The following is a 22784-nucleotide window of genomic DNA, read 5'->3' on the forward strand; positions in this document are numbered from 1 at the left end:
CTTGTTATGTAAGATTTTCAAATTGTTTCAGGGAATCTGTTTACTTATATTCAAACTGGTACCTAATCTAACAGTGGAGCAGAGGAACCTCAGAGGAATTACCAGATATTGGTTGCATAATACCTGTGCTACAAAACCATGGATGCTATACTTCAAGGGCCTCTATAACCTTAAATTTCCAGCAGCATTGTGCAAGAAAAAAGCCTTATGTTGTTATTCTGTGTATGCTACAACAAAAACTCATGTTTCCCTTGATTTGGAGAGTCCAATGTATGTCTCTATTTGGCTAGCCACACCTCAACAATATAATTTCATGCCATCTTGACTTTCAGACAACATCTTTCAAACTTGTAAATATATCAAAATAAATATAGAGTCAATCCAATCTATAGTGGAAAAAACATTGAATGCATGATTTTCAGCTTGATGGGCAACAAAACACTCCAAATCAAACCCCCCCCATTCTTTACAAATAAAGAACAATTGCCTTGACCGACTCAGGTCACATTCAAGATGGACATTTATCACTCTGGAATACTCAATGACATGTTTTCACATGATAATAGAATGCCCCTCCATTTACGTGAATGGGGGAACAAGTCAGAGCATTTTTCTGTCCTCTGTGCTGAAATTAGAAGAGCAGTGCCTTTAAACTCAGTTTGAAACCTAGAGTTTGGTTTGGACATTTGTATTCCAATTGTATATATCTGTATCCCCACAAACACCCACACAGACATATGAAAATCTCCCTGAGTAAAGAAGCAGAAAGACTGGAATATTAAATAAGGTGAAACTAATATTGATGAGAATAAGGGAAGCAGAAAGTGGATAATGGGTTACAAGGTGACTGCAAAAGAGAACATAGGGGAAATTGAACCGAAAATTAAATAGCAGAGTCAATGCAAATTTGTCTTTAATAAAACAATGGTTGAAGGACACCTTACATAAATTGTGCTCATAAATTGACAAGTTCTATTAGCGTCTGGCATATGTAGGGAACTAAATTATAAAGACCTATTTACCAATGCCACCTCTAGTGTGGCTGCGGTTTATTGAACACAAGGTTGTACTTGTTTCAATAATGTGTATTATAAAAGATTAAAGATTAAAGATATTTGGGTAAAAGCTTACATTGCTGTATAGATTTCTGGGTGTCAATGCATATCTACTATATAATAATAAAAAATATGATTCAGATTCAAAAGTTCATTAGTGCAAACTGCAATGTGTTTATTAACAGTGTAGGCACACTATGGGGGTTATTTACTAAACTCTGAATACTGAAAAAAAAAAATTTTTGCGTTAAAATAGGCTTTTAAAATTTTTCGGAATTTATTAAACCCCGAGGGCTAAAAAGCCAGAATATAAAAACACGGCTTTTCAAACATGTCGAGGTTGCATAAAAGTGAATGGGAACAGTCCCATTGATATTTGGTTGTGTCGGGGGTTTCGGGGGTTTCGGGCAAATTTCACAATGTTTTCGGAGCTTTCGGGTGAAAACTCCAAAAAAGTTTTCGGGGGAAATTCACGAAAAAATTTTGAAAATCTGAGCTTTTCCCACAAAGGTAATTTTTGGGAAAATAAAATAATAAATAAGCATTAAAAACCTGAGCAACTTAGATCGGAATTTGTATTAGCCGATATTGAGATAAATTCGGACCTTGATAAATAACCCTCTACATGTTTGGGGCATAACCTAAAAAAGACACTTTATAAAAGGTTATGCCTGAAACATGTAGTGTGCCTACACTGCTAATAAACTCATATGCATATGTACTGCCTCTTCTGACAAAGACAGCAATGGGTACATTTATCAAAGGTCAAATTTCGAGTTCATGTGAGTTTTTAAAAACTCCCATAAACTTCCATGAACTCGAAATTCGACCAATTGAAATTTATTAGAAAAATCCAATTTTCAAAACTGGGATGAATAGGATCGATCTGAAAATTCGAATAGAATTCGAAACAAATTCGATTCAGGTTTTAAAAACTTGATTAGAGTTTTTTCTCTGAAAAAACTTGAAAGTCAGGAAGGCTGCAAACAACTCCAAATTGATCCCAGCACATCTTCCATTGACTAAAACAGCAGTTCGGCAGGTTTTAGGTAGCGAATAGTCAAGTTCTTAAAGGGCCAGTGTATGATAAACATTTTATTTGAATTTTACAATTCCCTAGTCGTATTTGACCGTTTTGGCCATAAAAAAAGTGAAAATTCAGAATTAAAATTTTCACTCCGACCCTTGATAAATCTGCCCCCAAGTGTGCTTATTGATACTGGGGAACCCTAGATCTTGGGGTAATTCAGGATTCCCATAGCTGGTTGCATCAATAGGTACTACAAGATGGCCAACTTCAATTCAAGAAAAAGTGAATGCCCTATAGTCTTAATTTTGATGCATCGCACACAATTAAAGTAGAAGGTCCTCTGCGTGTATATATATATATATATATAATATGAGTCTGAAAACTGTACTTTGCACACTGTAAATGTGCTAGTCTGTATCTTACCACTTTATATAATAAATACTTATATAAAATTGATATGTATCAATTAATTTAAAATACATATACAGTAGTTCTCCACAAAGCAGCAGGATTTCATAAGAGAATATGCAAAATGCTACTTATCAAAACCAGTTAAAGATAAAAACTCCTGAGTTAGCTGATGGGAAGATGTTAGTAACATATTAAGAATGTACGATTTCATAAAGCATTTCACTTTCCATCAATTGAAATGTGATTGTAAAGACTGATGCTACAGGAGGATAAAAGAGTCCAATACTTGCCGGTCTTAAATTTAATTACATTCCAAATCTGCAAAATGATGATTATAAAGCAGACTCTGGGGAAATATTTTGCAATGGCAGACAGAATAATCAATACTAGTGGGGGATGAATATGAAAGCACAATTGCTTTAGGGTTGTCATTGGTTATATCATTCACTGCGATGACAGGACTGCTGAATAAATACAAATGAAAAAGAAACTTTGTATTAAAGTAAATGAGTGTGAGGTCGTTAATGTGAGGAAGTGGAAAGTTATATGTGTAGAAGAGGAAACAGCCTGAAAAAAACATTATCAGGGCATCAGACTGAATGTGTTGGGTGCAGGTTTAAAAAAGGAAATATTAGACAACAGTAGACTGTGCAATTAATTTATTCTAGGATAAGGATGAGTGAATTAAAGGACAATTGAAGCCCTGTAGTAAAATTGATTTGATCAAGGCTTAGTGGTGCTGGGTCCATTTCAGCTCAATAACAAATAGGAGCTGAGTTTGGAAGACTGCTTATGTTAAATGGAATGATATTGGCCCAGATTTTCAATAGCTTTTAGTTGAACTGAACATATTGAACTAACTTGCTCTGTTTAGCTTCTTCATAGTATTTTTTAAGCTAGTTAGAATGGCAGGTAAAAAAGAAGGCAACTAAGAAATATATCCATACATGTACGAGCTAAGTAATAACTGGAAAGTTCGTCTTTATATTGACCAGGCCCATTTATTAAAGGTCAAATTTTAATGGTATTAGAGCTTTTTGAAACCATAATTAAACTCTATTTCTCTAAAATCACAATGTCATGAAAGTTATTAAAAGATATGAATAGAAAAAGTATGAATGTAAAAAAATAAGGATTATCTCTAAAACCTCTTTGAGTTTTTCAGATAATTACCATTTTTCAATTGTTCTTCATTACTTATTTTAGGTATATATGCCTTCGTGCTCTGCCTCTTTCCAAAACACAACTTGTTAGCTGATGTTATCTGGTTGGTCATTAAGCAAAGAACAGATTGACTAGGAGACCTGACTTTTATTGTCAATATACTTTTTTCTTTTTTTCTTTTAAGGGCCCTCTACGTCTTCTTCTATATGGACTTCAAAATTCCTCCCTTGTTGCTACAGTAATTAATTACTAAAAGTACTAAAAGTTCATTTTAAGAAACCCCTTTTAGTGACACCAAGGAATAGAAGTTCCTGCCTAGTAGAGCCTTTTACTCTTAAATGTACAAGTAACCTACAGACACAAAAGGAAGGAGCAGCTAATAGTCAGTCTTTTAAGTGCCAAGGCTGAATTAGATACTATTGTAGTGAGTCCAAAACATAAATAATATGAACTCATTAGAAATAATTTTAGAGATTACTGAAGTGCTCCTTAATGTAGAAATAAAAGCCTGGGAGAGAAAGAGGCAGCTGCATTTTCAGTGAGAAAGGTTATTTCATGATCCATATATTTTATTGTTTTGTATCTCACAATGAACACTCTTCCACTCCCTTTATTGTACCTAGCTTCTGCATCTGATACGATTCAACATTTATTTCTATCTGGGCATCACTTCTATCAAGGTTGCGCTAACACAGAATAGATGAAGAAGAAATAAAACAGCTCTCAGCGTATAGTTAATACATTGTTGTGTAACAGCTTGGCTGCAATAATTAATGTTCAATACATTCCACCTTTCATTATAAGCAAGATAAAGCAGGAGAAACCTGACTATAAAAATCTATTATTGGTGTCCTTTCATCTTTTGGCTTAATGGAACAATAAAATATAAATTTAATTGCAGTAGAGTGCAGAATACATATGTGTAAAACTTTTCTGTTTTTCTTTGACGCATGGTGTGCTTGAATAGCTCCCATAGCTGAAGCATTTGTGACTAAATGTGGCCATACACGGGCCGATAAAAGCTGCCGGCAGACAAAGTCGGCAGCTTATTGGCCCTTGTATGGGGGCCCCCGACGGCTTCCTCGAGCCAGATCTCGATCGGATGGGACTAAAAATCCCGTCGGATCATGGCCGCACCTGTTCGTTGATGCGGTCCCGCGATCTGACTGCCCGTTGCTGTTTGTTAGGATCCGATCGTTGGGCCCTAGGGCCCACGATCGAATCAGCCCAATATTGCCCACCTCAAGGTGGGCAAATTGGAGAGAGATCCGCTCGTTTGGCAACATCGCCAAACGAGCGGATCTCTCCGTGTATGGCCACCTTAAGTCAGTTTGCAGACTTTTAGCATTGGGCCCACTTTGTAGACCACCATTTGTTGCGCTCCCCATAGCTTGTGATAATAATAAACTTATATCAAAGCATCATTGTTACACTCAACCTGCTATCAAATCAGATCTTTTAGGACAGAAATAGGGGTTATTTATGACCAAAAGTGGATTTGTGGGGCCACTAAATTAGCAACAGTCAGTTGTGTGAAAGATTCCATTTATTAAAGGTACTTGTGTTCTATGCATTTTCATGTAATTGCTGATATCTTCCTTCTGCCTCCTTTACTGAATTTTTCACAGGTGTCTCTTTTGACAGAGGGCAATCCTGTGCACCTGGTGTTAGAACAAACCAGTCCCCCAAAAGAGGTGAAAGACTTGTTTTTTAACATTAGCATAACAAAATGGTATGACACATTCGAAATGTTTATCGATTAATTTGTATGCAACGGTTAAGGTAGATTTGTGTTGTACTGTATGTTTGCTAGCAATAAATGCACAGGATATTTTGGTTCAAGCATTATAACTGTCTGTGGCCTTATTGTCACCCAATGAGGTGGCAGGGTTTTTGGTGCAGTGCAGATCTCTCATTTTGTCCATCCAGAAAATGAAAGCAATAGAGGATGTGATGATGTAAATATATTTCTGAACATAAGTGGTATACATTGAATAGAAGTATGCCTTCGCTAAAATACGAGTTGGGTACAGCAATAAATTGAGATAAGAAATGATTCGCTTTTGTTTATCGTTTAAGAGAAAGTAAGAAAAATGTAATGTGTTAAGCTCTGAGAGGACCTATGTAAACTCTATTGAAAATGCAGCACAGTGAGCATGGATAAACCTTAATTAATTAAGTAGCCTAATAGTAATTTAATTAGCAGTTCATCAACAGACACTACAGGAAATATTGAAATACCTGAAGGCTATTAAAGGGCCAATGTACCATAATTAAATTAATTAATACAAATGTAGAGATGTTAGGAACAGTATTTAATTCCCATATGCTTTATTTTCCCCAGATTTCTGTCCCTACTGGTTCGGCCTGCAGTCTTAGCCTTGCCTAATCAGCCATTATGTCAGGCAGCGTGTTCCTTTACACGCGCAGTATCCGGCGCGTATCGTTGCCCGCTTTGGTTTCTGGTGGGTGTGTTAGATTTGATGCACGCGCGTGTTCTGATGCACCCGCACGTTCTGACGCATGTGCACGATCTGACATACACAGGTGCTCTCTGGTTAGAGACGCTCAGGCCTAGGTTCAATGCGAGGTACTGTAATCGTCTTTACTGACACTAAGGGGCAGATTTATCAAGGGTCGAATTTCGAGGGTTAAAAAACGCTCTAATTCTATAAAATCGTTCGAATTGAATGATTCGAATGATTTTAAGCGCTCGATCGAAGGATTTTTATTCAACCACAAAAAACTTAGAACTTAGTGCTGGGGAAGGTCCCCATAGGCTAACATTGAACCTCGGTAGGTTTAAAGTGGCGAAGTATGAAGTCGAAGTATTTTTTAAAGAGACAGTACTTCGACTATTGAACGGTCGAATAGTCGAACGATTTTTACTTTGAATCGTTTGAATCTTTCGATTCAATCAAATTCAACCAATTCAATGGTCGAAGTACCCAAAAAAAACGATCGAAATTCAATTTTTTTTCATTCAAATTCTTCACTCAAGCTTAGTAAATCTGCCCCTAAGCGTATTTGACTTATGAGAAACTTCTGATTATGACTTAGGCTTGCTCCTAACTATTCCTCTTGATTTCCCCTGGATTGTCACTTGATTCCTGAAACCTCCTGTGTATGACCCAGTCTGTCCGGTCTGTTCCTGACTCCATCTTTTTCGTCTGCAGTTAAGTGCTGAGTCCTAAATCCATAGACTGTTTATTATTCCGTGAGCTCACCGGTACTCCTGCTATTCCTTAAGGTGCCCATACACTGAGAGATCCGCTGGTTTGGCGATGTCATCAAACGAGCGGATCTCTCCCCAATATGCCCACCTTGAGGTGGGCAATATCGGGCTGATCCGATTGTGGGCCCTAGGGCCCAACGATCGGATCCTAACGAATAGCAATAGGTGGTCGGATCGAGGGACCGCATCAACGAATAGATGCGGCTGCAATCCGACGGGATTTTTTGTCCCATCCGATCGAGATCTGGCCGACTTTCGGACAGATCTCGATCGGTGAAGCCCGTCGGCGGGCCCCATACACGGGCCAATAAGCTGCCGACACGGTCTGTCGGCAGCTTTTATCGGCCGTGTATGGCCACCTTTAGACAGTGGCGTAACTACCGGGGGAGCAGGGGGTGCGATTGGGCCAGGGCCCGCACCCTCTCAGGGCCCCCCCGGCAGCTCACGCGCCACGATTCCTGGGCGGTTCCGGGTGTACGGAGGGGGGCGGGGGGCCCGGCAGCGCGTCCCGTGCCAGGTCCCGCCCCCCTCTAGTTACGTCACTGTCCTTAGATGGGATCGCCCTGTCTCATCTCCAGGGCACAGCTCAGTGGGAAGCATGGGGGAGGCTAATACCTTCAGACTCACGGTGATACCTGACACATTACCTGACAAGGAGGTTGGCCACATGCATTTTTTATTGATAGCCCATTCACAAGTTTATTTTATTTGTTTCATTTACTTTTGAAGCAAACTTTATATTTAACATTTTGAACAGATTATCACACTAGAGAAATCCTAATCCTCTCCTAAAATCCTTGGACAATTGTATTTTTGCAAAGGTTCTAAACAACAGCAAACCTAGCCCCTGAGGCTTTCTCATCAATCCCCCTTTAGCTAAGAATAATAACTTGGAGCAAATTTCTTTATAGATTTATGAAGACTGCAGTGTGGCATGAAGGAGGCGAAGAGCATGCATATAATACAGTCAAACTTCAGTGTTTATTTCGACTGGCAACCTATTCTGTAATTACGTGACACATAACTATTCAGTTAGAAATCAGTAAAGTGTTGTCAAAATTTAAACTAGCATTTGCAGTAACCAACCCCCAATGCCATCCTTGCTGCCAGGGAGAGATTTTTGGCCTAAAAATGTAATGATCTGTTTCTGAATCTTGAACTTGAAACCCTTGTTTGAATGTAATATAGTGCAACTCATTGGTTCTCTGTCAGAATTCCTGAAAAAAAAACCCCAATATAGTGTTCTGGTAAGTTGCTCTTAAAGGAGCGATAACTGGTTGATGCAAGAAAGTTACAGTATGTTACAATACATACTGTATTGGCCTTAAAAAGGTTTTAAAAAGACATGTATATACAGTTTGAATCTTTACTGTATCTAGGAGCAGAAGAAGCTTGAAGAGGCAAAGAACCTCCAGAACTCTTGCAGATTTTGCATTAGGACAGTTTAATGTTTTTTTTTTTAATCAAACATAATTATTAAAAGGGAAAACAATTATATATATATATATATATATATATATATATATATATATATATATATATATATATATATATATATATATATATATATATATATATATATATATATATATATATATCAACCAGGTGAGTATCTGCACTCCAAGGCTCAATATGTCTTTAAGAGTAGGGCTGCTTGGTTATAACATGTACAGTATACACCAAATATCTTCAAACCGGCACACCCTATGTAAAAAAAACGTTGTCTTTTTATTACATAGTATTAGGGTCCAATGTTTTGGTCACCCTTGAAAAAGGTCCAAATGAGGACCGAAACGTTGGATCCTGATACTATGTAATAAAAAGACAACGTTTTTTTACAAAGGATATATATATATATATATTTATATATATATATATATATATATATATATATATATATATATTTATATCATGTTATTGAAGAAGGTATCCAAATGCTTTTTAAAAGCATTAAAGCAACCTGCCATCACACCATCACCAGTATTTGTTTACAATGTCCCATGATGATGTGTTTGTAAAGTGTTACTGAGTCACCTTGCAAACAAAAGCAAACTTTCACATAACTTTATTGTTCAACTCCAATATCAGTTTAGTTGCATGCCTCTGCATACTTTCTGTCTTATCTATATCCTTCAAATGGTTAGGTAACCAAGGCAATGCTCATACTGAAGCTATTTATAAAGAGTAAAGGCATTTATACATACTATACTTCAATCACTTGAGTCAATACCTCTTGCTGACATCACTTAAATCTTACTAAGTTAAGAGGACCCACCAAACCCAGCATTCTTGCTGTTTTTTTCAATTGCATTTATTTGGGCTGCCATTTAAGAGTCGGTCTAGGACACATCTCTAAAGTGCTCTCCTAGTAAAACTGGCCCAACTAGGAAATGTTCAAGTCATCAGTACTCTCTATAATCAATTCTTCAGTTATTTCTTTATTCAAGGACAAATTAATTGTTCCAGGTAATTTTTCTTTAATTTACTCAGTAACCTTCTGTGCAGTACTGTATCAATTGATTCAGCAAAAAAATGACATCCACTGTTACCCGACGGTCTAGGTATCTGCTCAACTTATCAAAGAAGGCAATGATTTTATTCATGTTGAACACAGGTATCAACGTGATGAACACAGGTATCATATTTGTCATGTTAATGCTAAACATTAAGATAAACAACTCACCATTTTGCTCCCGCTGTACTCCAGCAGCAAGGAGGTCAGGTTCACCAAGGCTTATATCATTAATTCTTGTTCCTAAACATTCCACACAGAGGAATTTGCACCAATCCTCTGCTTCCAGCTCTGTAAATGATACAATGCAATCAATAGTTATACTATCACAAATACAGGATCAGAACATGACAATTCCAAATGGACATAGTTTAAAGACAAGAAGAATCTGAACACATAACAATATACAGTATATGAATATTCCAAACATTTGGGGGCAGTGTCATGGTTATGCTACTACTGTATATATTGTATGTGTTTATTTGCTCATGTTTGTATTATTTTAAAGACGTTTCATTGAAATTTATCTGATTTAAGATCAGAACTTTCTTCAGTCACCCTAGGAATCTGTACTTTTGCTAATACTATAAAGAAGCTCATTTTATAATTTGCCAAAGTTACACTGTCAAGTATAAAATATTCACCTTAAAAAGAGCAGCATGATCACTCCTAGTTCATAGTAAAAACCTCACTTGACTAGATTATTAGATTAGAATGCAGTGACATTTTTGAGTTCCATTTCTATATAGCTGGTTATCAGATATACATGAAATGAACTATGTAGCATTAGAACTTCTAAATGTCTAACTGTTTCTACAGCATTATTATTATTATTATTATTATGTACAGTATGTGTTATTTTATAAAACTGTGTTACATTCAAAGTATTTATAAAAATATAGGGTTATTATAGGCATATTAAGACCGTGCCCTTTGCTTGCTATAAAGCTGACCTCTTTCCTTTTTATGTGATCCTCTGCAAAATTGAAATAAGTTTGCAGAAATACTCTTCAGCTATGGTACTTTATGCACTGCATAACTGAAATTTCAGAAAATTTAAGAAGATGTATATAATGTAAAAAATTTAACATATATATATATATATATATATATATATATATATATATATATATATATATATATATATATATATATATATATATATATATTTCTAATGTAGCTCAAATAAAAATGGAAGACTAAAGACTAAATGAATAAATACAATTATTAGTACAGGATTGAAACTGTTATCCACAGTGACCTGGGGTTTTCCGGTTAACGGTCCTTTCCGTGATTTGGATCTTCATACCTTAAGTCTACTATAAAATCGTGTAAATATTAAATGAACCCCAAAAGCTGGTTTTGCTTCCAAGGATTATTTATATCTTAATTTTGACCAAGTACTAGGTACTGATTTATTTTACAGAGAAAAATCATGTTTAAAATTTGGATTATTTCATTATAATGAAGTCTATGGGAGATGGCCATTCCGTAATTCAGAGCTTTCTGGATAACAGGCTTCTGGATAATGGATCCTATACCTGTATAGTCCTATACAGTTTGTTTATAGTTAAAACCCTTGTATCATGCCTAAAAAGGTGCATAGATCTATAAATAAATCAATCATGATGCCCTTGCATTGACTTTAAAATATAATATAATGACAGCTATTTGACAAAAATGGTAATGATAATGGAATTGTCATGCAGTATTAATTTTAGTTCCTATTAAAACAATTAGGCAATGAAATCAGGGGAAAGGATTCAGTGTCGTCTCTGTCCGTTGTTCAAAATGTTGTCCTTTTCTAAGTCATATTTGAAATGGGCCATTTGTTTAATCTAGTCAAAATTTGTACAGGCAGCTATACTAAGAACATAAATGTACTGATTCTTAAACTAGTCATCTAAAAGTGGGAATGAAACATGGCAGATTGTGTGAATATGTTTAACTAGTTGATTTCATTTAGACAAAAAGTTGTACTTTGATCAATGTATGCCTTTTTCAACCTACAAAACAATATTACAAAATTTTGATCTTCCAAACCCTTTCCAGAGGGGTATACTTGCTCAGAGAAAAAGAGACTAGTAGAATACTGGCCATGTTGGTTTTGTGAAGAATGAAACAGATATTACCAAAATATAAAAATTACTTAATTGCAAAATATATTTGAATTAGCATATTTACCTATATAGTTTTGGAATATATGGTATGCCTTGCCCACAAGAAATGGGTGGCCTAATCTTCTTAAAATGTGTTACTGTACATTTCAATAAATTTACAGTAACATTTAGTACATTTAAGTTCCCATAAATCACCCTTACGTCATGAGTGCCTTACTGGGGTGACTGGACAGCTGTATTAGCACCCATGGTTTTTGAAACCATGAATAAACTCATTTGGGAAAATGTAATAAAATGTAATTAAAGTCGCAAAGAGAAAAACTATTTGCACCAATAAGAATAAAAACATATCACAAAGAAATGTTCTTCCTTAAACTGTTATTGCATTGCGAATGTTAATTGCACTTTTCAATTGTGTATTTTTTAGAAGCGCTTGAAGGTGTCGTGATCTTTTGAAGCAAACAACTTTTTCAGTACAAGTTTTATTACATTCACTGCGCATTGGCGCAAACTATAAAATTCATAAACTTTCTTCTGCTGTCGGAAGAGGTTGCTAAACAGTTTCTTGGTTCGCAAAAGCTATACTAAATTCTCACAAATGAATATTTGTTTGTGCAAAGGCATAACTTTTTGCATTGCGAATAGTTTTTGCTTACCGACTTTTATCACATTCCCCCTATTTTCTCTAAAACCTTGAATGCCGTGTAATTTATTAAAAGATCCAAATATAAAAACACAAACAAAAGATGCTGAACAGTGTGCCTTACAAATACGAAAACCTTGAAAACCAGGCAATTACTATAAAAAAAAAATCAGAAAACCACTAAAAGTCTGAATTGATAAAAAAAAGTCCAATATGCTCAGTGCAGCTCCTATTGAATTCTATTGGACCTCAACTGCTTTTATTTGCCGAAGTTTTGTATTAGGGTTTTTTTGTGGTTTTTATACTTCATATATTCATAAATGTCAAATTTTTAGAGAAAAAACAGTAGCTGTTTCTGGAACAAAGGAGAAATTCTGTTAGCGGGTTAATAACCTGACAAGCTTGTGAGAATCTCTGGAGAGACACATTTTATTTTTTAATCAAAAATCAAAGAGAACATGAAGCTAATAATCAATCTGTGCAAATAGATTTAGTGATACTGCAGTCATTTTCATTGCAACATTAAGGGGCAATTTACCTAGGGTCGAATATCGAGGGTTAATTAACCCTCGATATTCGACTGCCGAATTAAAATCCTTCGACTTTGAATATCGAAGTCGAAGGATTTAGCGCAATTCGTTCGATCAAATCCTTCGAATCGAACGATTTTTAATCCATCAATCGAAGGATTATCCTTCGATCAGAAAATTGATAGGAAGCCTTTGGGGACCTTCCCCATAGGCTAACATTGGCCTCGGCAGGTTTTAGGTGGCGAACTAGGGGGTCGAAGTTTTTTTTAAAGAGACAGTACTTCGACTATTGAATGGTTGAATAGTCGAACGATTTTTAGTTCGATTCATAGTCGAAGGTCGAAGTAGCCCATTCGATGGTCGAAGTAGCCAAAAAAACACTTCGAAATTCGAAGTATTTTTCCTCTATTCCTTCACTCGAGCTAAGTGAATGGGCCCCCTAAGGTATATACATATGTATCACATCATTTACAGAAACGTACATATATCTATGTATAATATGTAAGATATATACATTGTGCTCTTCAATTACCGTTTCATTGTTAAAGAAACCAAACGAATAAAGGAATAAAAAATATCCTAATCAAAAACACTTTTCCTTGTCTAGAAGGAAAAATATTTACTAAGCGGCAGCAATATTTATCATACAAAGAAAGGCTTAGAAGAGAAAGAAAAATATGGCAGCTATGCCCTACATAGGCATCAGTAAATTTATCAAGAACATAGTGGCAAGAGATAAAAAAAATGCCCAGCTTTATACCTCACCATGTTCTCTTTCACATGGATATACAGTAATTACACGTTACAAGTCAATGATTTGTTACTTTTGCTGTAAAAAAATAGGAAATGTTTATATTGCAATGAATCACACATACAAAAGTAAAATGTGAGCATTTCTGGGGCAGAGCAAGTGTAACAGGTGTACAGGTTTAAATATTTTTTACTGGGAAGCTTTAGAAGAAGATGTTCTTTAGACTCAGGAGAAAGGCTTAAAATATTTGAAACAGGCCGCAGTGTGAACCCTGGAGCTACTGACTGGTTTGGAGATGGTGGTCACTGCAAGGTTCCCCTGCATGAATAGGTGCCACTGCATGGAAATCTGAACAGGAAGCAGGACAGGCCAAGTTTTGGGAAGCACAATGCAAGAACCACATGTTGACACAACTACCTGCAATGAAAATTTGAGCAATCATAACTGTGCTTGATTTGTAAGTTGTATATCCAATATGCTTGCTGCAGAAGACACATGTAGTGGATCTTGGGCTTTGGAGAAACGCAGGCCGAAAATCTACTTCTCCACTGTTACTCTGCAGCGACCCAAATACATTGCTTTGGCTCAGGCACAGGCAGATGTGGCGGATTTTGGTGCAAAATGCAAAGTCTCACATTTCTGCACTGAAATCTTTGTGTCTGTCTGCACCCAAGCCAAGGCAATGTATTTGGGTGCAGGCACATCAAATAGTAGAGGAGCAGCAGCAGAGGAGCGGATTATCAGCCTGCATTTCTCCACAGGCCAAGATCTGCTACATATGGGCATAGAATAAAGGTGGCGCAGAGCTGCAACTGTTTTTGCGAGTACCCCCTGTTACACCTTGGAGTTCCATAACCTGTATAAAAACATAAATATAATATCCTTATATATGTTACAAGAGGGATCACTTTATTCACTATATTAACTTACTCCATTGTTTATATAATAAATGTCACAAACTTTCTTTACTAAAAGACAATAGTGATATCCAGTTGGGGGAAGGACACATTTTATATGACAAAGTACTATTCTATTTTAGAATAAAACATTTATTGGTTGAAGACAGACACGTTTATATCATGGGACTTGCATCTGCAGATAACACTAAACATCTGCTTAGGCATAATAAAGTATTGCTATTTATCATGAACAAGTCAACTTTGGCCATTTGAAGACCTTACCTTTTAAAAAGGGAGGAGAAATTTAAATGGATACTGTCATGGAATTTTTTTTTTTTTTTATCAAAATGAATCAGTTAAAAGTGCTGCTCCAGCAGAATTCTGCACTGAAATCCATTTCTGACATATTGTCAATTTCCCAGCTTCCCCAAGTCATGTGACTTGTGCTCTGATAAAATTCAATCATTATTTATGCTGTACTGCAAATTAGAGTGATATCACCCCCTCCCTTCCCCCCCCAGCAGCCAAACAAAAAAACAATGGGAAGGTAACCAGATAGCAGCTCCCTAACACAAGATAACAGCTGCCTGGTAGATCAAGAACAACACTCAATAGTAAAAACCCATGTCTCACTGAGACACATTCAGTTACATTGAGAAGGAAAACCAGCAGCCTGCCAGAAAGCATTTCTCTCCTAAAGTGCAGGCACAAGTCACATGACCAGGGGCAGCTGGGAAATTGACAAAATGTCTAGCCCCATGTCAGATTTCAAAATTGAATATGAAAAAATCTGTTTGCTCTTTTGAGAAATGGATTTCAGTGCAGAATTCTGCTGGAGTAGCACTATTAACTGATGCGTTTTGAAAAAACATGTTTTCCGATGACAGGATCCCTTTAAGTTAACTTTGAACCCTGAAAAAAATGTTGGTGGCTATTGACATGATACTGTCATGACACTATAAATAAAGCAGAAAGTAATTAATAATATTTAGTAAAAAAAAGTATTGGGAAAAGTAGGTTATAGCCCCCACCTCTGCCTGCATGGAAAGAAATATTTTGCATTTCAATTTGATTTCAGGTAGAGATTATATGATCATATGAATACCAGAGCTCTTATCTTCCCAAAAAGGACACGGTACAATTTTAGTCAGCATACTATATTAAATGTGACCATTATTATTAGGAAAGTGACAAGACAATAATAAAAGAGAAATTGAGTGTGGTGCTGGTGAAGTTCTGATTGGCCTTGATTGCTGTAAAGCACATTATGGAGAAATCTGCTATATAATTTGCCCCACTATGATTATGATGGTTGCATCTCCTGATTAAATGGTTTATTATAATGTAAGTGGGCTGGTTAAAACTACTTTTTCCCTCTAAGTTCCAGTAAGAAGAAAAAAAGGAACAATTCATAAAATAGCCAATATCTGACATAAATGAAATGAGAAATTTAATATATAACAGATAATATCCGTAGATAATAGCTAGCTGTGCAAAACAAACTACATTAAAAATATATTATTCTTCCAAGTGAAACAGTTTGTCAACTTGCCTTCCTCGGAAGGAGTACATATTGATTTCTCCTTCATTCAAACATTAACTAAAACAACTGACAGCCATTCGATCTCCAGTATATCTTTTAAAAATTGTTCAAATGAATCTTCAAACATCCACCAGACTTGGAAACCAATCATTTATTTAGATCCCTTTGGATCATTGCCTAATGCTGCATATCTCAGAAGCCTCTGAGCAGAATGAAGACATTTTCATTGGACCAAAAGGTTTTTAAGTTGTAAATTCTATAACAGAAAATGTATAGGAAACCCCCATAAATTGTAAGATGTGCCACACTACATAGTGTACTGTCTGAGCTTAGTGTTTTTGGATTGATCTTCTGATCCTTTCTGTCTCTGTTTTCTCTCACCTGTCTTTGCCTGCATTGCCACCATTTCTGAGGTCCCATATGCAGTAGGATCCTTGTAGGTGCTACTGTAGAAAAAATTAGACAGTAAATTCAAGCTCATGCAGGGCTCTCCAGCCAGCCAGAACCAGGCATAGACCTTCTGATCTAACAATGACAGTCCATGGGCTAATATTTCCTAACTCAAAATCATGTATGGCTGTAGCCTATTTGTGTTTCCTGAATTGCCAATTATACCGGGTGTCTTATATGATGTTAAAAATGTGTGGCAAGTCTGCAGTGCATATTTGTGGTGTAAAAGTCAAACACAGTATGGTGCATCAGTATTAGGTCATGCTACCATAAAGGCTTCTGGTAGGGTCAAAATGTGCATCACAGGTACAGTAGCTTACATGTACCCATGGATAACAGCCTTCAAAACTGGGTGGATAACGGCATAACTTGGGGGCAGGGCTATAAAATGTAAGGGGGTGCTGTGGTGTATGGGGTCAGACTAGATGGGGAAATGGGCAGGCCTGTGGTTAGTAGGGGCGATCAACAGCAGAGAAGGTACAGAGAAGGGAGAAATTTCTAGGGCACATACATTGAGTTTATAATATCAGTGCCAGCTTTAGCTGGTGATTTACCAGCTAGGCCAGTTTAATACCAACAAAGCCGAAAGTTTATTAAGACATATTAAGACATAACGTGTTTCGTGCCTGTTGGGGCACTTACTCATAGGCTTATGAGTAAGTGTCCCAACAGGCACAACATGTGTTAGGCCATGTCCTAATATGTCTTGATAAACTTTTTGTATTCTTTTACTTGCTGCTTGATCTATTTTTGGAGGAACTCACACTCTCGGCTTTGTTGTTATGTATACGCACCCTTGGACTGGGGTGAACTGTGAGTATGTCCTCCCAATTCACACTCTATTTTTGAAATTGCATTTACTTCAGTAGGTTGGATGCACCATCTCCTTTTGCAGTTAAATACCAGCCAGGTAGGAACCTTAACAGCAGCCATATGTCTATCAAATGGAGTAGATATACATTAAAGAAATAAAATCCAGTTTAATCAACAGTCTTATTTTTATGGATTATACTTTGGTGATAAAATTTTATTTCATATTTTTAACTTATTATCAGGGAACATTATAGTAAAACAAAAGATAAAGCTCACTAAACCTTGCTGCACCCTAACCCTTACAACTACAGGGGCACTATCTATATTAAATATACAGTATATGCTACTTCCCCCTTATTTTTGAAATGGCTACAACCTTTATGTTAGATTTCATACCAAGCTGCCATAAACTACTTGTTAATTATAATCAACATGAAGGTTTTTAACAATGGTCTATGGCCATATGATATGTTTATATGATGTATTTATATGCAATTGTTGCCATGCGTTCCAATGAATGTGTACTAGAATTCCCAGACTGGTATGTTATTGTTCCACAAGCCTTCCTTCTAGCCGCATGGCATTCACCTGCTTTAATTGCTCTTTGGGGTAATATGCCAGCGGCTAGTACCACTCCCACTCTGCTACCATAGCATCCTCTCCCATGGGCCCTCATAATGGGCCTCACTCCTAACTAAACTATCTAAAAAATGGGGGTCCAAGATTTGGAAGAAGGGATAAATAAATAAATAAAACACTAAACTAAATCAGCAAAAAAACAAAAACTCAGCAGTAGTGTGCACCCACAAGGAATACACAGACAAACAGACACAAAGACAAACAAATGTAGCCCAAAGAAGGGCTCTTGGGTTGGGAAAACAGTAAACTGAAATCCACAACTTTAACTTGCACTCACTCAGATAGCTCCACAAACACCTACTCTAGGTAAACGACACAAAAATGCTCCTAGGGGCAAATTCACTAAGATTCGTAGTTGCGCCAGACGTAACTTCGCCGCACTTCGCCACACTTCGCCAGGCGTAGTTTCGCCAGCGCTCCGCAAATTCACTAAAATCCAAAGTTGTGATCAGGGGTAGCGTAAGGTTGCGAAGTTGCGCTAGCGTTGATTCGCTAAGCGAAGCGAAGTTACACTAGCGATGGTTAATTTGCATACGGCGCCAAATTCAAATTTCAATGGAGGAATACGTACAATCACTACAAATGCCTGGGAAACCTTCAAAACATCAAATAAATTTTTTTTTTTGCCCTACACATGTGCCCACTGTATAGTTAAGTTGCCATGAGTTAGGAAATGTAGGGGGGAAGGAGGGGAGCCCCAAAAATTTTTTCGATCTTTTTCAGTTTATCACCCATAATATAGAAAAAACGCCGCGATTTTTGGGACTTAGAAAAAATTTGAACTTTTTTTGAAGCAATCCCTATCTACTCTATTGCGTTTCGCTTGGTCTGAGGTGGCGAAGGAAGTCTAGCGTAAAAGGTAGCGTTCAGTACAATGCGCGCGTTGAGTGAATTTGCGTAGTTACGTCCGTTGCGCAAATTCGCCAGGCGTAAGGGTGCGAAGTAACACTAGCGAATTTATGCCAGTGTTCGTTAGTGAATTTGCGAAGTAACGAAAATGACCAACGCTTGCGAATTGACGCTAGCGTTAGGCACTTCGGCGCTTAGTGAATTTGCCCCTAGTTCCTGCTGTATCCACAAACAACAACGCCCTGAGTAATGACTGCCTGTGCACCTCCTTATATAGACAGTGGGGCAGCTCATGTGGAAGGAGAGGGGGGATAATATGGAGCTTGCATGCTTTTTCACGCACAATGTACGTCTGTTTTTTTTTACAGGGAAAGTGACCATGTGACAAATTTCTGGCACAGTTTGGCAAAATGCAAGAATTTGTTTCAAAGCCATACATAGCAAAAAATTTAAAGAATCACAATACTTTGTGGGTCTACATTCCCAGATATCGTATTTGTTAAACAAAATAAATTACATTTCCACAGTATGATATCTATCATTAAAAAGGAGCTCAGGGCATACTTCATCATGTAAATTAAACATAACAGCACAGCAGTGACTGAGAATTATTTAAAGTAATTAAAATCATTTATCTTGTTATTCTGTTAATTATAGATTTGTCTCTATTGGGACACAGCAATAACCTAGCTTTACTGTGCTATGTTTCACTTTTACGATCAGGGAGGATATTAAGCAGGATTCATTGGAAAGACGCATCATTGAGGAATTGATGCATATTTCCACGATAATGATACCCGCTTCAGCAATATTTTCATTTCTAAAGAAATCTATCTTTTAGTCATAATTTAATGAACTCCATTTCCTCTGATCTAAAAATCCTGTAAATCATTTTTTTTTACTAAAACTGTCACAATTATTTTAATTGTTAACGGAATAGTGCTGCATATTTAGCACCTGCATATGTTTCTAAATCATAAACAAGCTGGATATTACCTCATAGGAAGTAACATCTGATTCCACATTTGCCATAGATTCCATTTTAAGTAAATAGATTTTTAAAAAAGATGTCCTTTTTCTCTGTAATAATGAAACAGTACCTTGTATTTGATCAAAACTGAATTTAATATTTTAATCATTTTTTATTTGGCGTAAGGTCCAAATTACATAAAGATCCTTGAGTGAGCTCTAACACATCTTCTAGGCAAAATAACCCCCCCCTATAAGATATATTGTATCTTGGGGGCACATTTACATAGGGTCGAATATCTAAGTTTAATTAACCCTCGATATTTGACTGTCGAAGTTAAATCCTTCGACTTCGATATTCGAAGTCGAAGGATTTAGCGATATTCATTCGATCGAACGATCGAATAATTGTTCGATTGAACGATTAAATCCTTTGAATCAAATGATTCAAAGGATTTTAATCCTTCGATGGAACGAAATTCCTTCAATCCCAAATTTGTTAGAAAGCCTATGGGGACCTTCCCCATAAGCCAACATTGAGGTTCGGTAGGTTTTAGGTGGCGAATTAGGGGGTCAAAGTTTTTTTTAAAGAGACTATCGAATGGTCGAATAGTCGAACGATTTTTAGTTCGAATCATTCGATTCGAAGTCAAAGTCGTAGTCGAAGGTCGAAGTAGCCTATTCGATGGTCGAAGTAGCCAATATAACACTTTGACATTCAAAGTTTTTTTTTATTCTATTCCTTCACTCGAGCTAAGTAAATGTGCCCCTAGCTGTCAATGAATATCTGACACCCAACTCCTGAATGAAGACAGAATGAAAGAAGCAGATGCTGAGAGAGAGATAATGGAGATTATTTCCGAAACGGTACATAATTTTTTTAATTGATTGTATTTAGAAAGTTTCTTATTTCAGTATGATGAAGTTAATATTATATTTTCATTTTTACGATAGTTACCCTTAACAATCACAACTGTTAGTGAGGGAGATGCCATGAAATTCCATAAAAATGGAGTGGGTGTTTACTACAAAAATTTCATTAATTAACAAATATTTTCATTAACTAAATTATTTACAGCCAAACGACACAACTAAATATAACTACAGTAATAGTTAAAACAGAGACAATTTATGACACCAAAGAAGAACATTATTAATGGATTATACTACTACAATGTTTTTGTAATGTGTAGTGAGACGAAAGCTCTTAAAACTTTTAAAGCTGTTCATATCAGTCAACTCAGTGCAGTTCCAATCAAAGTTTTGCTTTCATTTTTTTTAACTTGCAGTAGACCATTCAAAAGTGCTAATTGGTTACTATTGGCAACTTTGTTCATAAAGCAGCTATTAATACTTTGATCCAACAGGATGATTTGAATTGATCAAATGTCATATCAAACAGTCATTTCAGTTGATTTAAAACAGATATTTATCACAGTCCAAGCCTTCAGGATTTATTATCTCAAACCAATCAAATGAACTACTGTTCTAGGATATCAATCCAGTAGAAGACTATGGCCAATAATACAATAAAAAAATTGTATTGTAGTTTATCAGCTCCTAACAAACTGATGTGATTAGACATGAATTGCATGTTTATAAATTCCAACAATTGATTGTAACTGATCATTCAATAATTATCATTTGTAAATGTGCCACTTAGTGCAGATTTATTAAAAATTGCAGTCAAATGAGACCAACATTTTGCAGCAAATTCAGCAAAAAGTCATGATTAGCAATTTGGTTTTCTGTGATTTATGTAAGATTTTGAAAAAGACCCTCAAGCAAATTTTTTAAAAAAATTTAAATTAGGTCCCCTTTAAATCTATAGAGATGAGTCAATGATAAATTTAACTTCATCATTCAAGTACAGTGAAAATCCCATGTTTATAAACTTACTTAGAAATGCATAGAAAATATATTACCATTCCTGATATGTAACAAATATTTACAAAATGCTGGCAGAAACACACAAATTGTGGCAAAAGTCACAAGTAGTCACAATATGCACATGTATTCAATTGCATCAATGATGGACTGCAACGGGAATGCTGCTACTTGGGTAATTTACTGCTGAAAACTGAATTTATGTTTCAACAGTCAACAGAAAGAAATAGCATGACTGTACTACATTTTAGCCCAATGTTCAGATGTATCTGGGGCCCAGTAAGGTGCCTATTTACTAACATTCACATTTTTTTTCACAAATCATATTTTTTTCTCTAAAAATGTGTTGTTGTTTTTTTTAACTCTATAAATTCAAGATTTTTTAAGTGTGAAAACCACAAAAACTCTAATACAAAACTTTGGCAAGTGAAAACAGTCAAACATCAATTGAAGTCTTTTCTTTTTTTAGCCATTCAGACTTTTAGAGGGGTTTGGATTTTTTTGTACTCGAAATTGTCTGAAAAACTGAATTTTTTCAAGGTTTTAGAGGGTTTTGGATTTTTTGGCACATTGTTCAGTGCTTTTTCCCCCGTAACTACTTTCTTGATTTGGATTTTTAAATTAATTAGTGGTATTGGAGAAATAGTGAAAGGATTCAAAAAGCTCTAATACCATTAAAATTTGAACCTTAATAAATGGGCCTTTGTGTATTTGATTAAGAAAGTGGTGCATATGGTGTAAGGTTCCCCATCTGTAGCGCTCCAAAAGCCTCTGTTGGAATGACTCTGACAATATTAGCATTCTTCTTTGGCCAAAAGCTCATCTTCAGTTGCCTAATACAGGAAATGTCTTGTTTGTGCAATGTGATTTTCAGTTTGTAACAATTAACTGCACAACGCTCAGCAGGATTCTCAGCCTCTCTTAATGTTTTATATCAGTGTATTGATTTTGCTCTTCCAGTAGAATTGTTGTAAAAGGCGATTCACACTTTTGTTACTATAAGCCAAATTTCTTCTGACTTCATCTCATAAGATACCTATGGTTTCTCTCACTTGATTTCACATCAATTGTCTGTTTAATTATCTAATAAATCTGAGATATTGATGGTCTCTCTTTTCATGAGTGCATCAGCAAACCTTTCTCTTGTCTGTCCCAGTCTTTTCACTTCACATTGACTTACTTTCTCTCCTGACAATGTTTGCCCATTTAATCAGGGATATATATGATCTCTCTTTTAATCTGCTCCATGGGCTCAGCTGCTTATAAAAGACATCTCTTTTATCA

General features: G+C 36.1%; 1 protein-coding gene across 1 annotated transcript in view; it reads right to left on the reverse strand.

Moving 5' to 3' along the window:
• dok6.L (docking protein 6 L homeolog) overlaps window positions 1–22784 on the reverse strand; it is a 153262-nt gene that overhangs the window by 36731 nt on the left and 93747 nt on the right. Inside the window, exon 4 of the mRNA XM_041566352.1 lies at window positions 9579–9698. Coding sequence (XP_041422286.1) covers window positions 9579–9698 — 120 coding nt within the window. The remainder of the gene's footprint in view (window positions 1–9578; window positions 9699–22784) is intronic.

The sequence above is a fragment of the Xenopus laevis genome, chromosome 6L (genome assembly GCF_017654675.1).
Source record: "Xenopus laevis strain J_2021 chromosome 6L, Xenopus_laevis_v10.1, whole genome shotgun sequence".
Lineage (NCBI taxonomy): Eukaryota > Metazoa > Chordata > Amphibia > Anura > Pipidae > Xenopus > Xenopus laevis.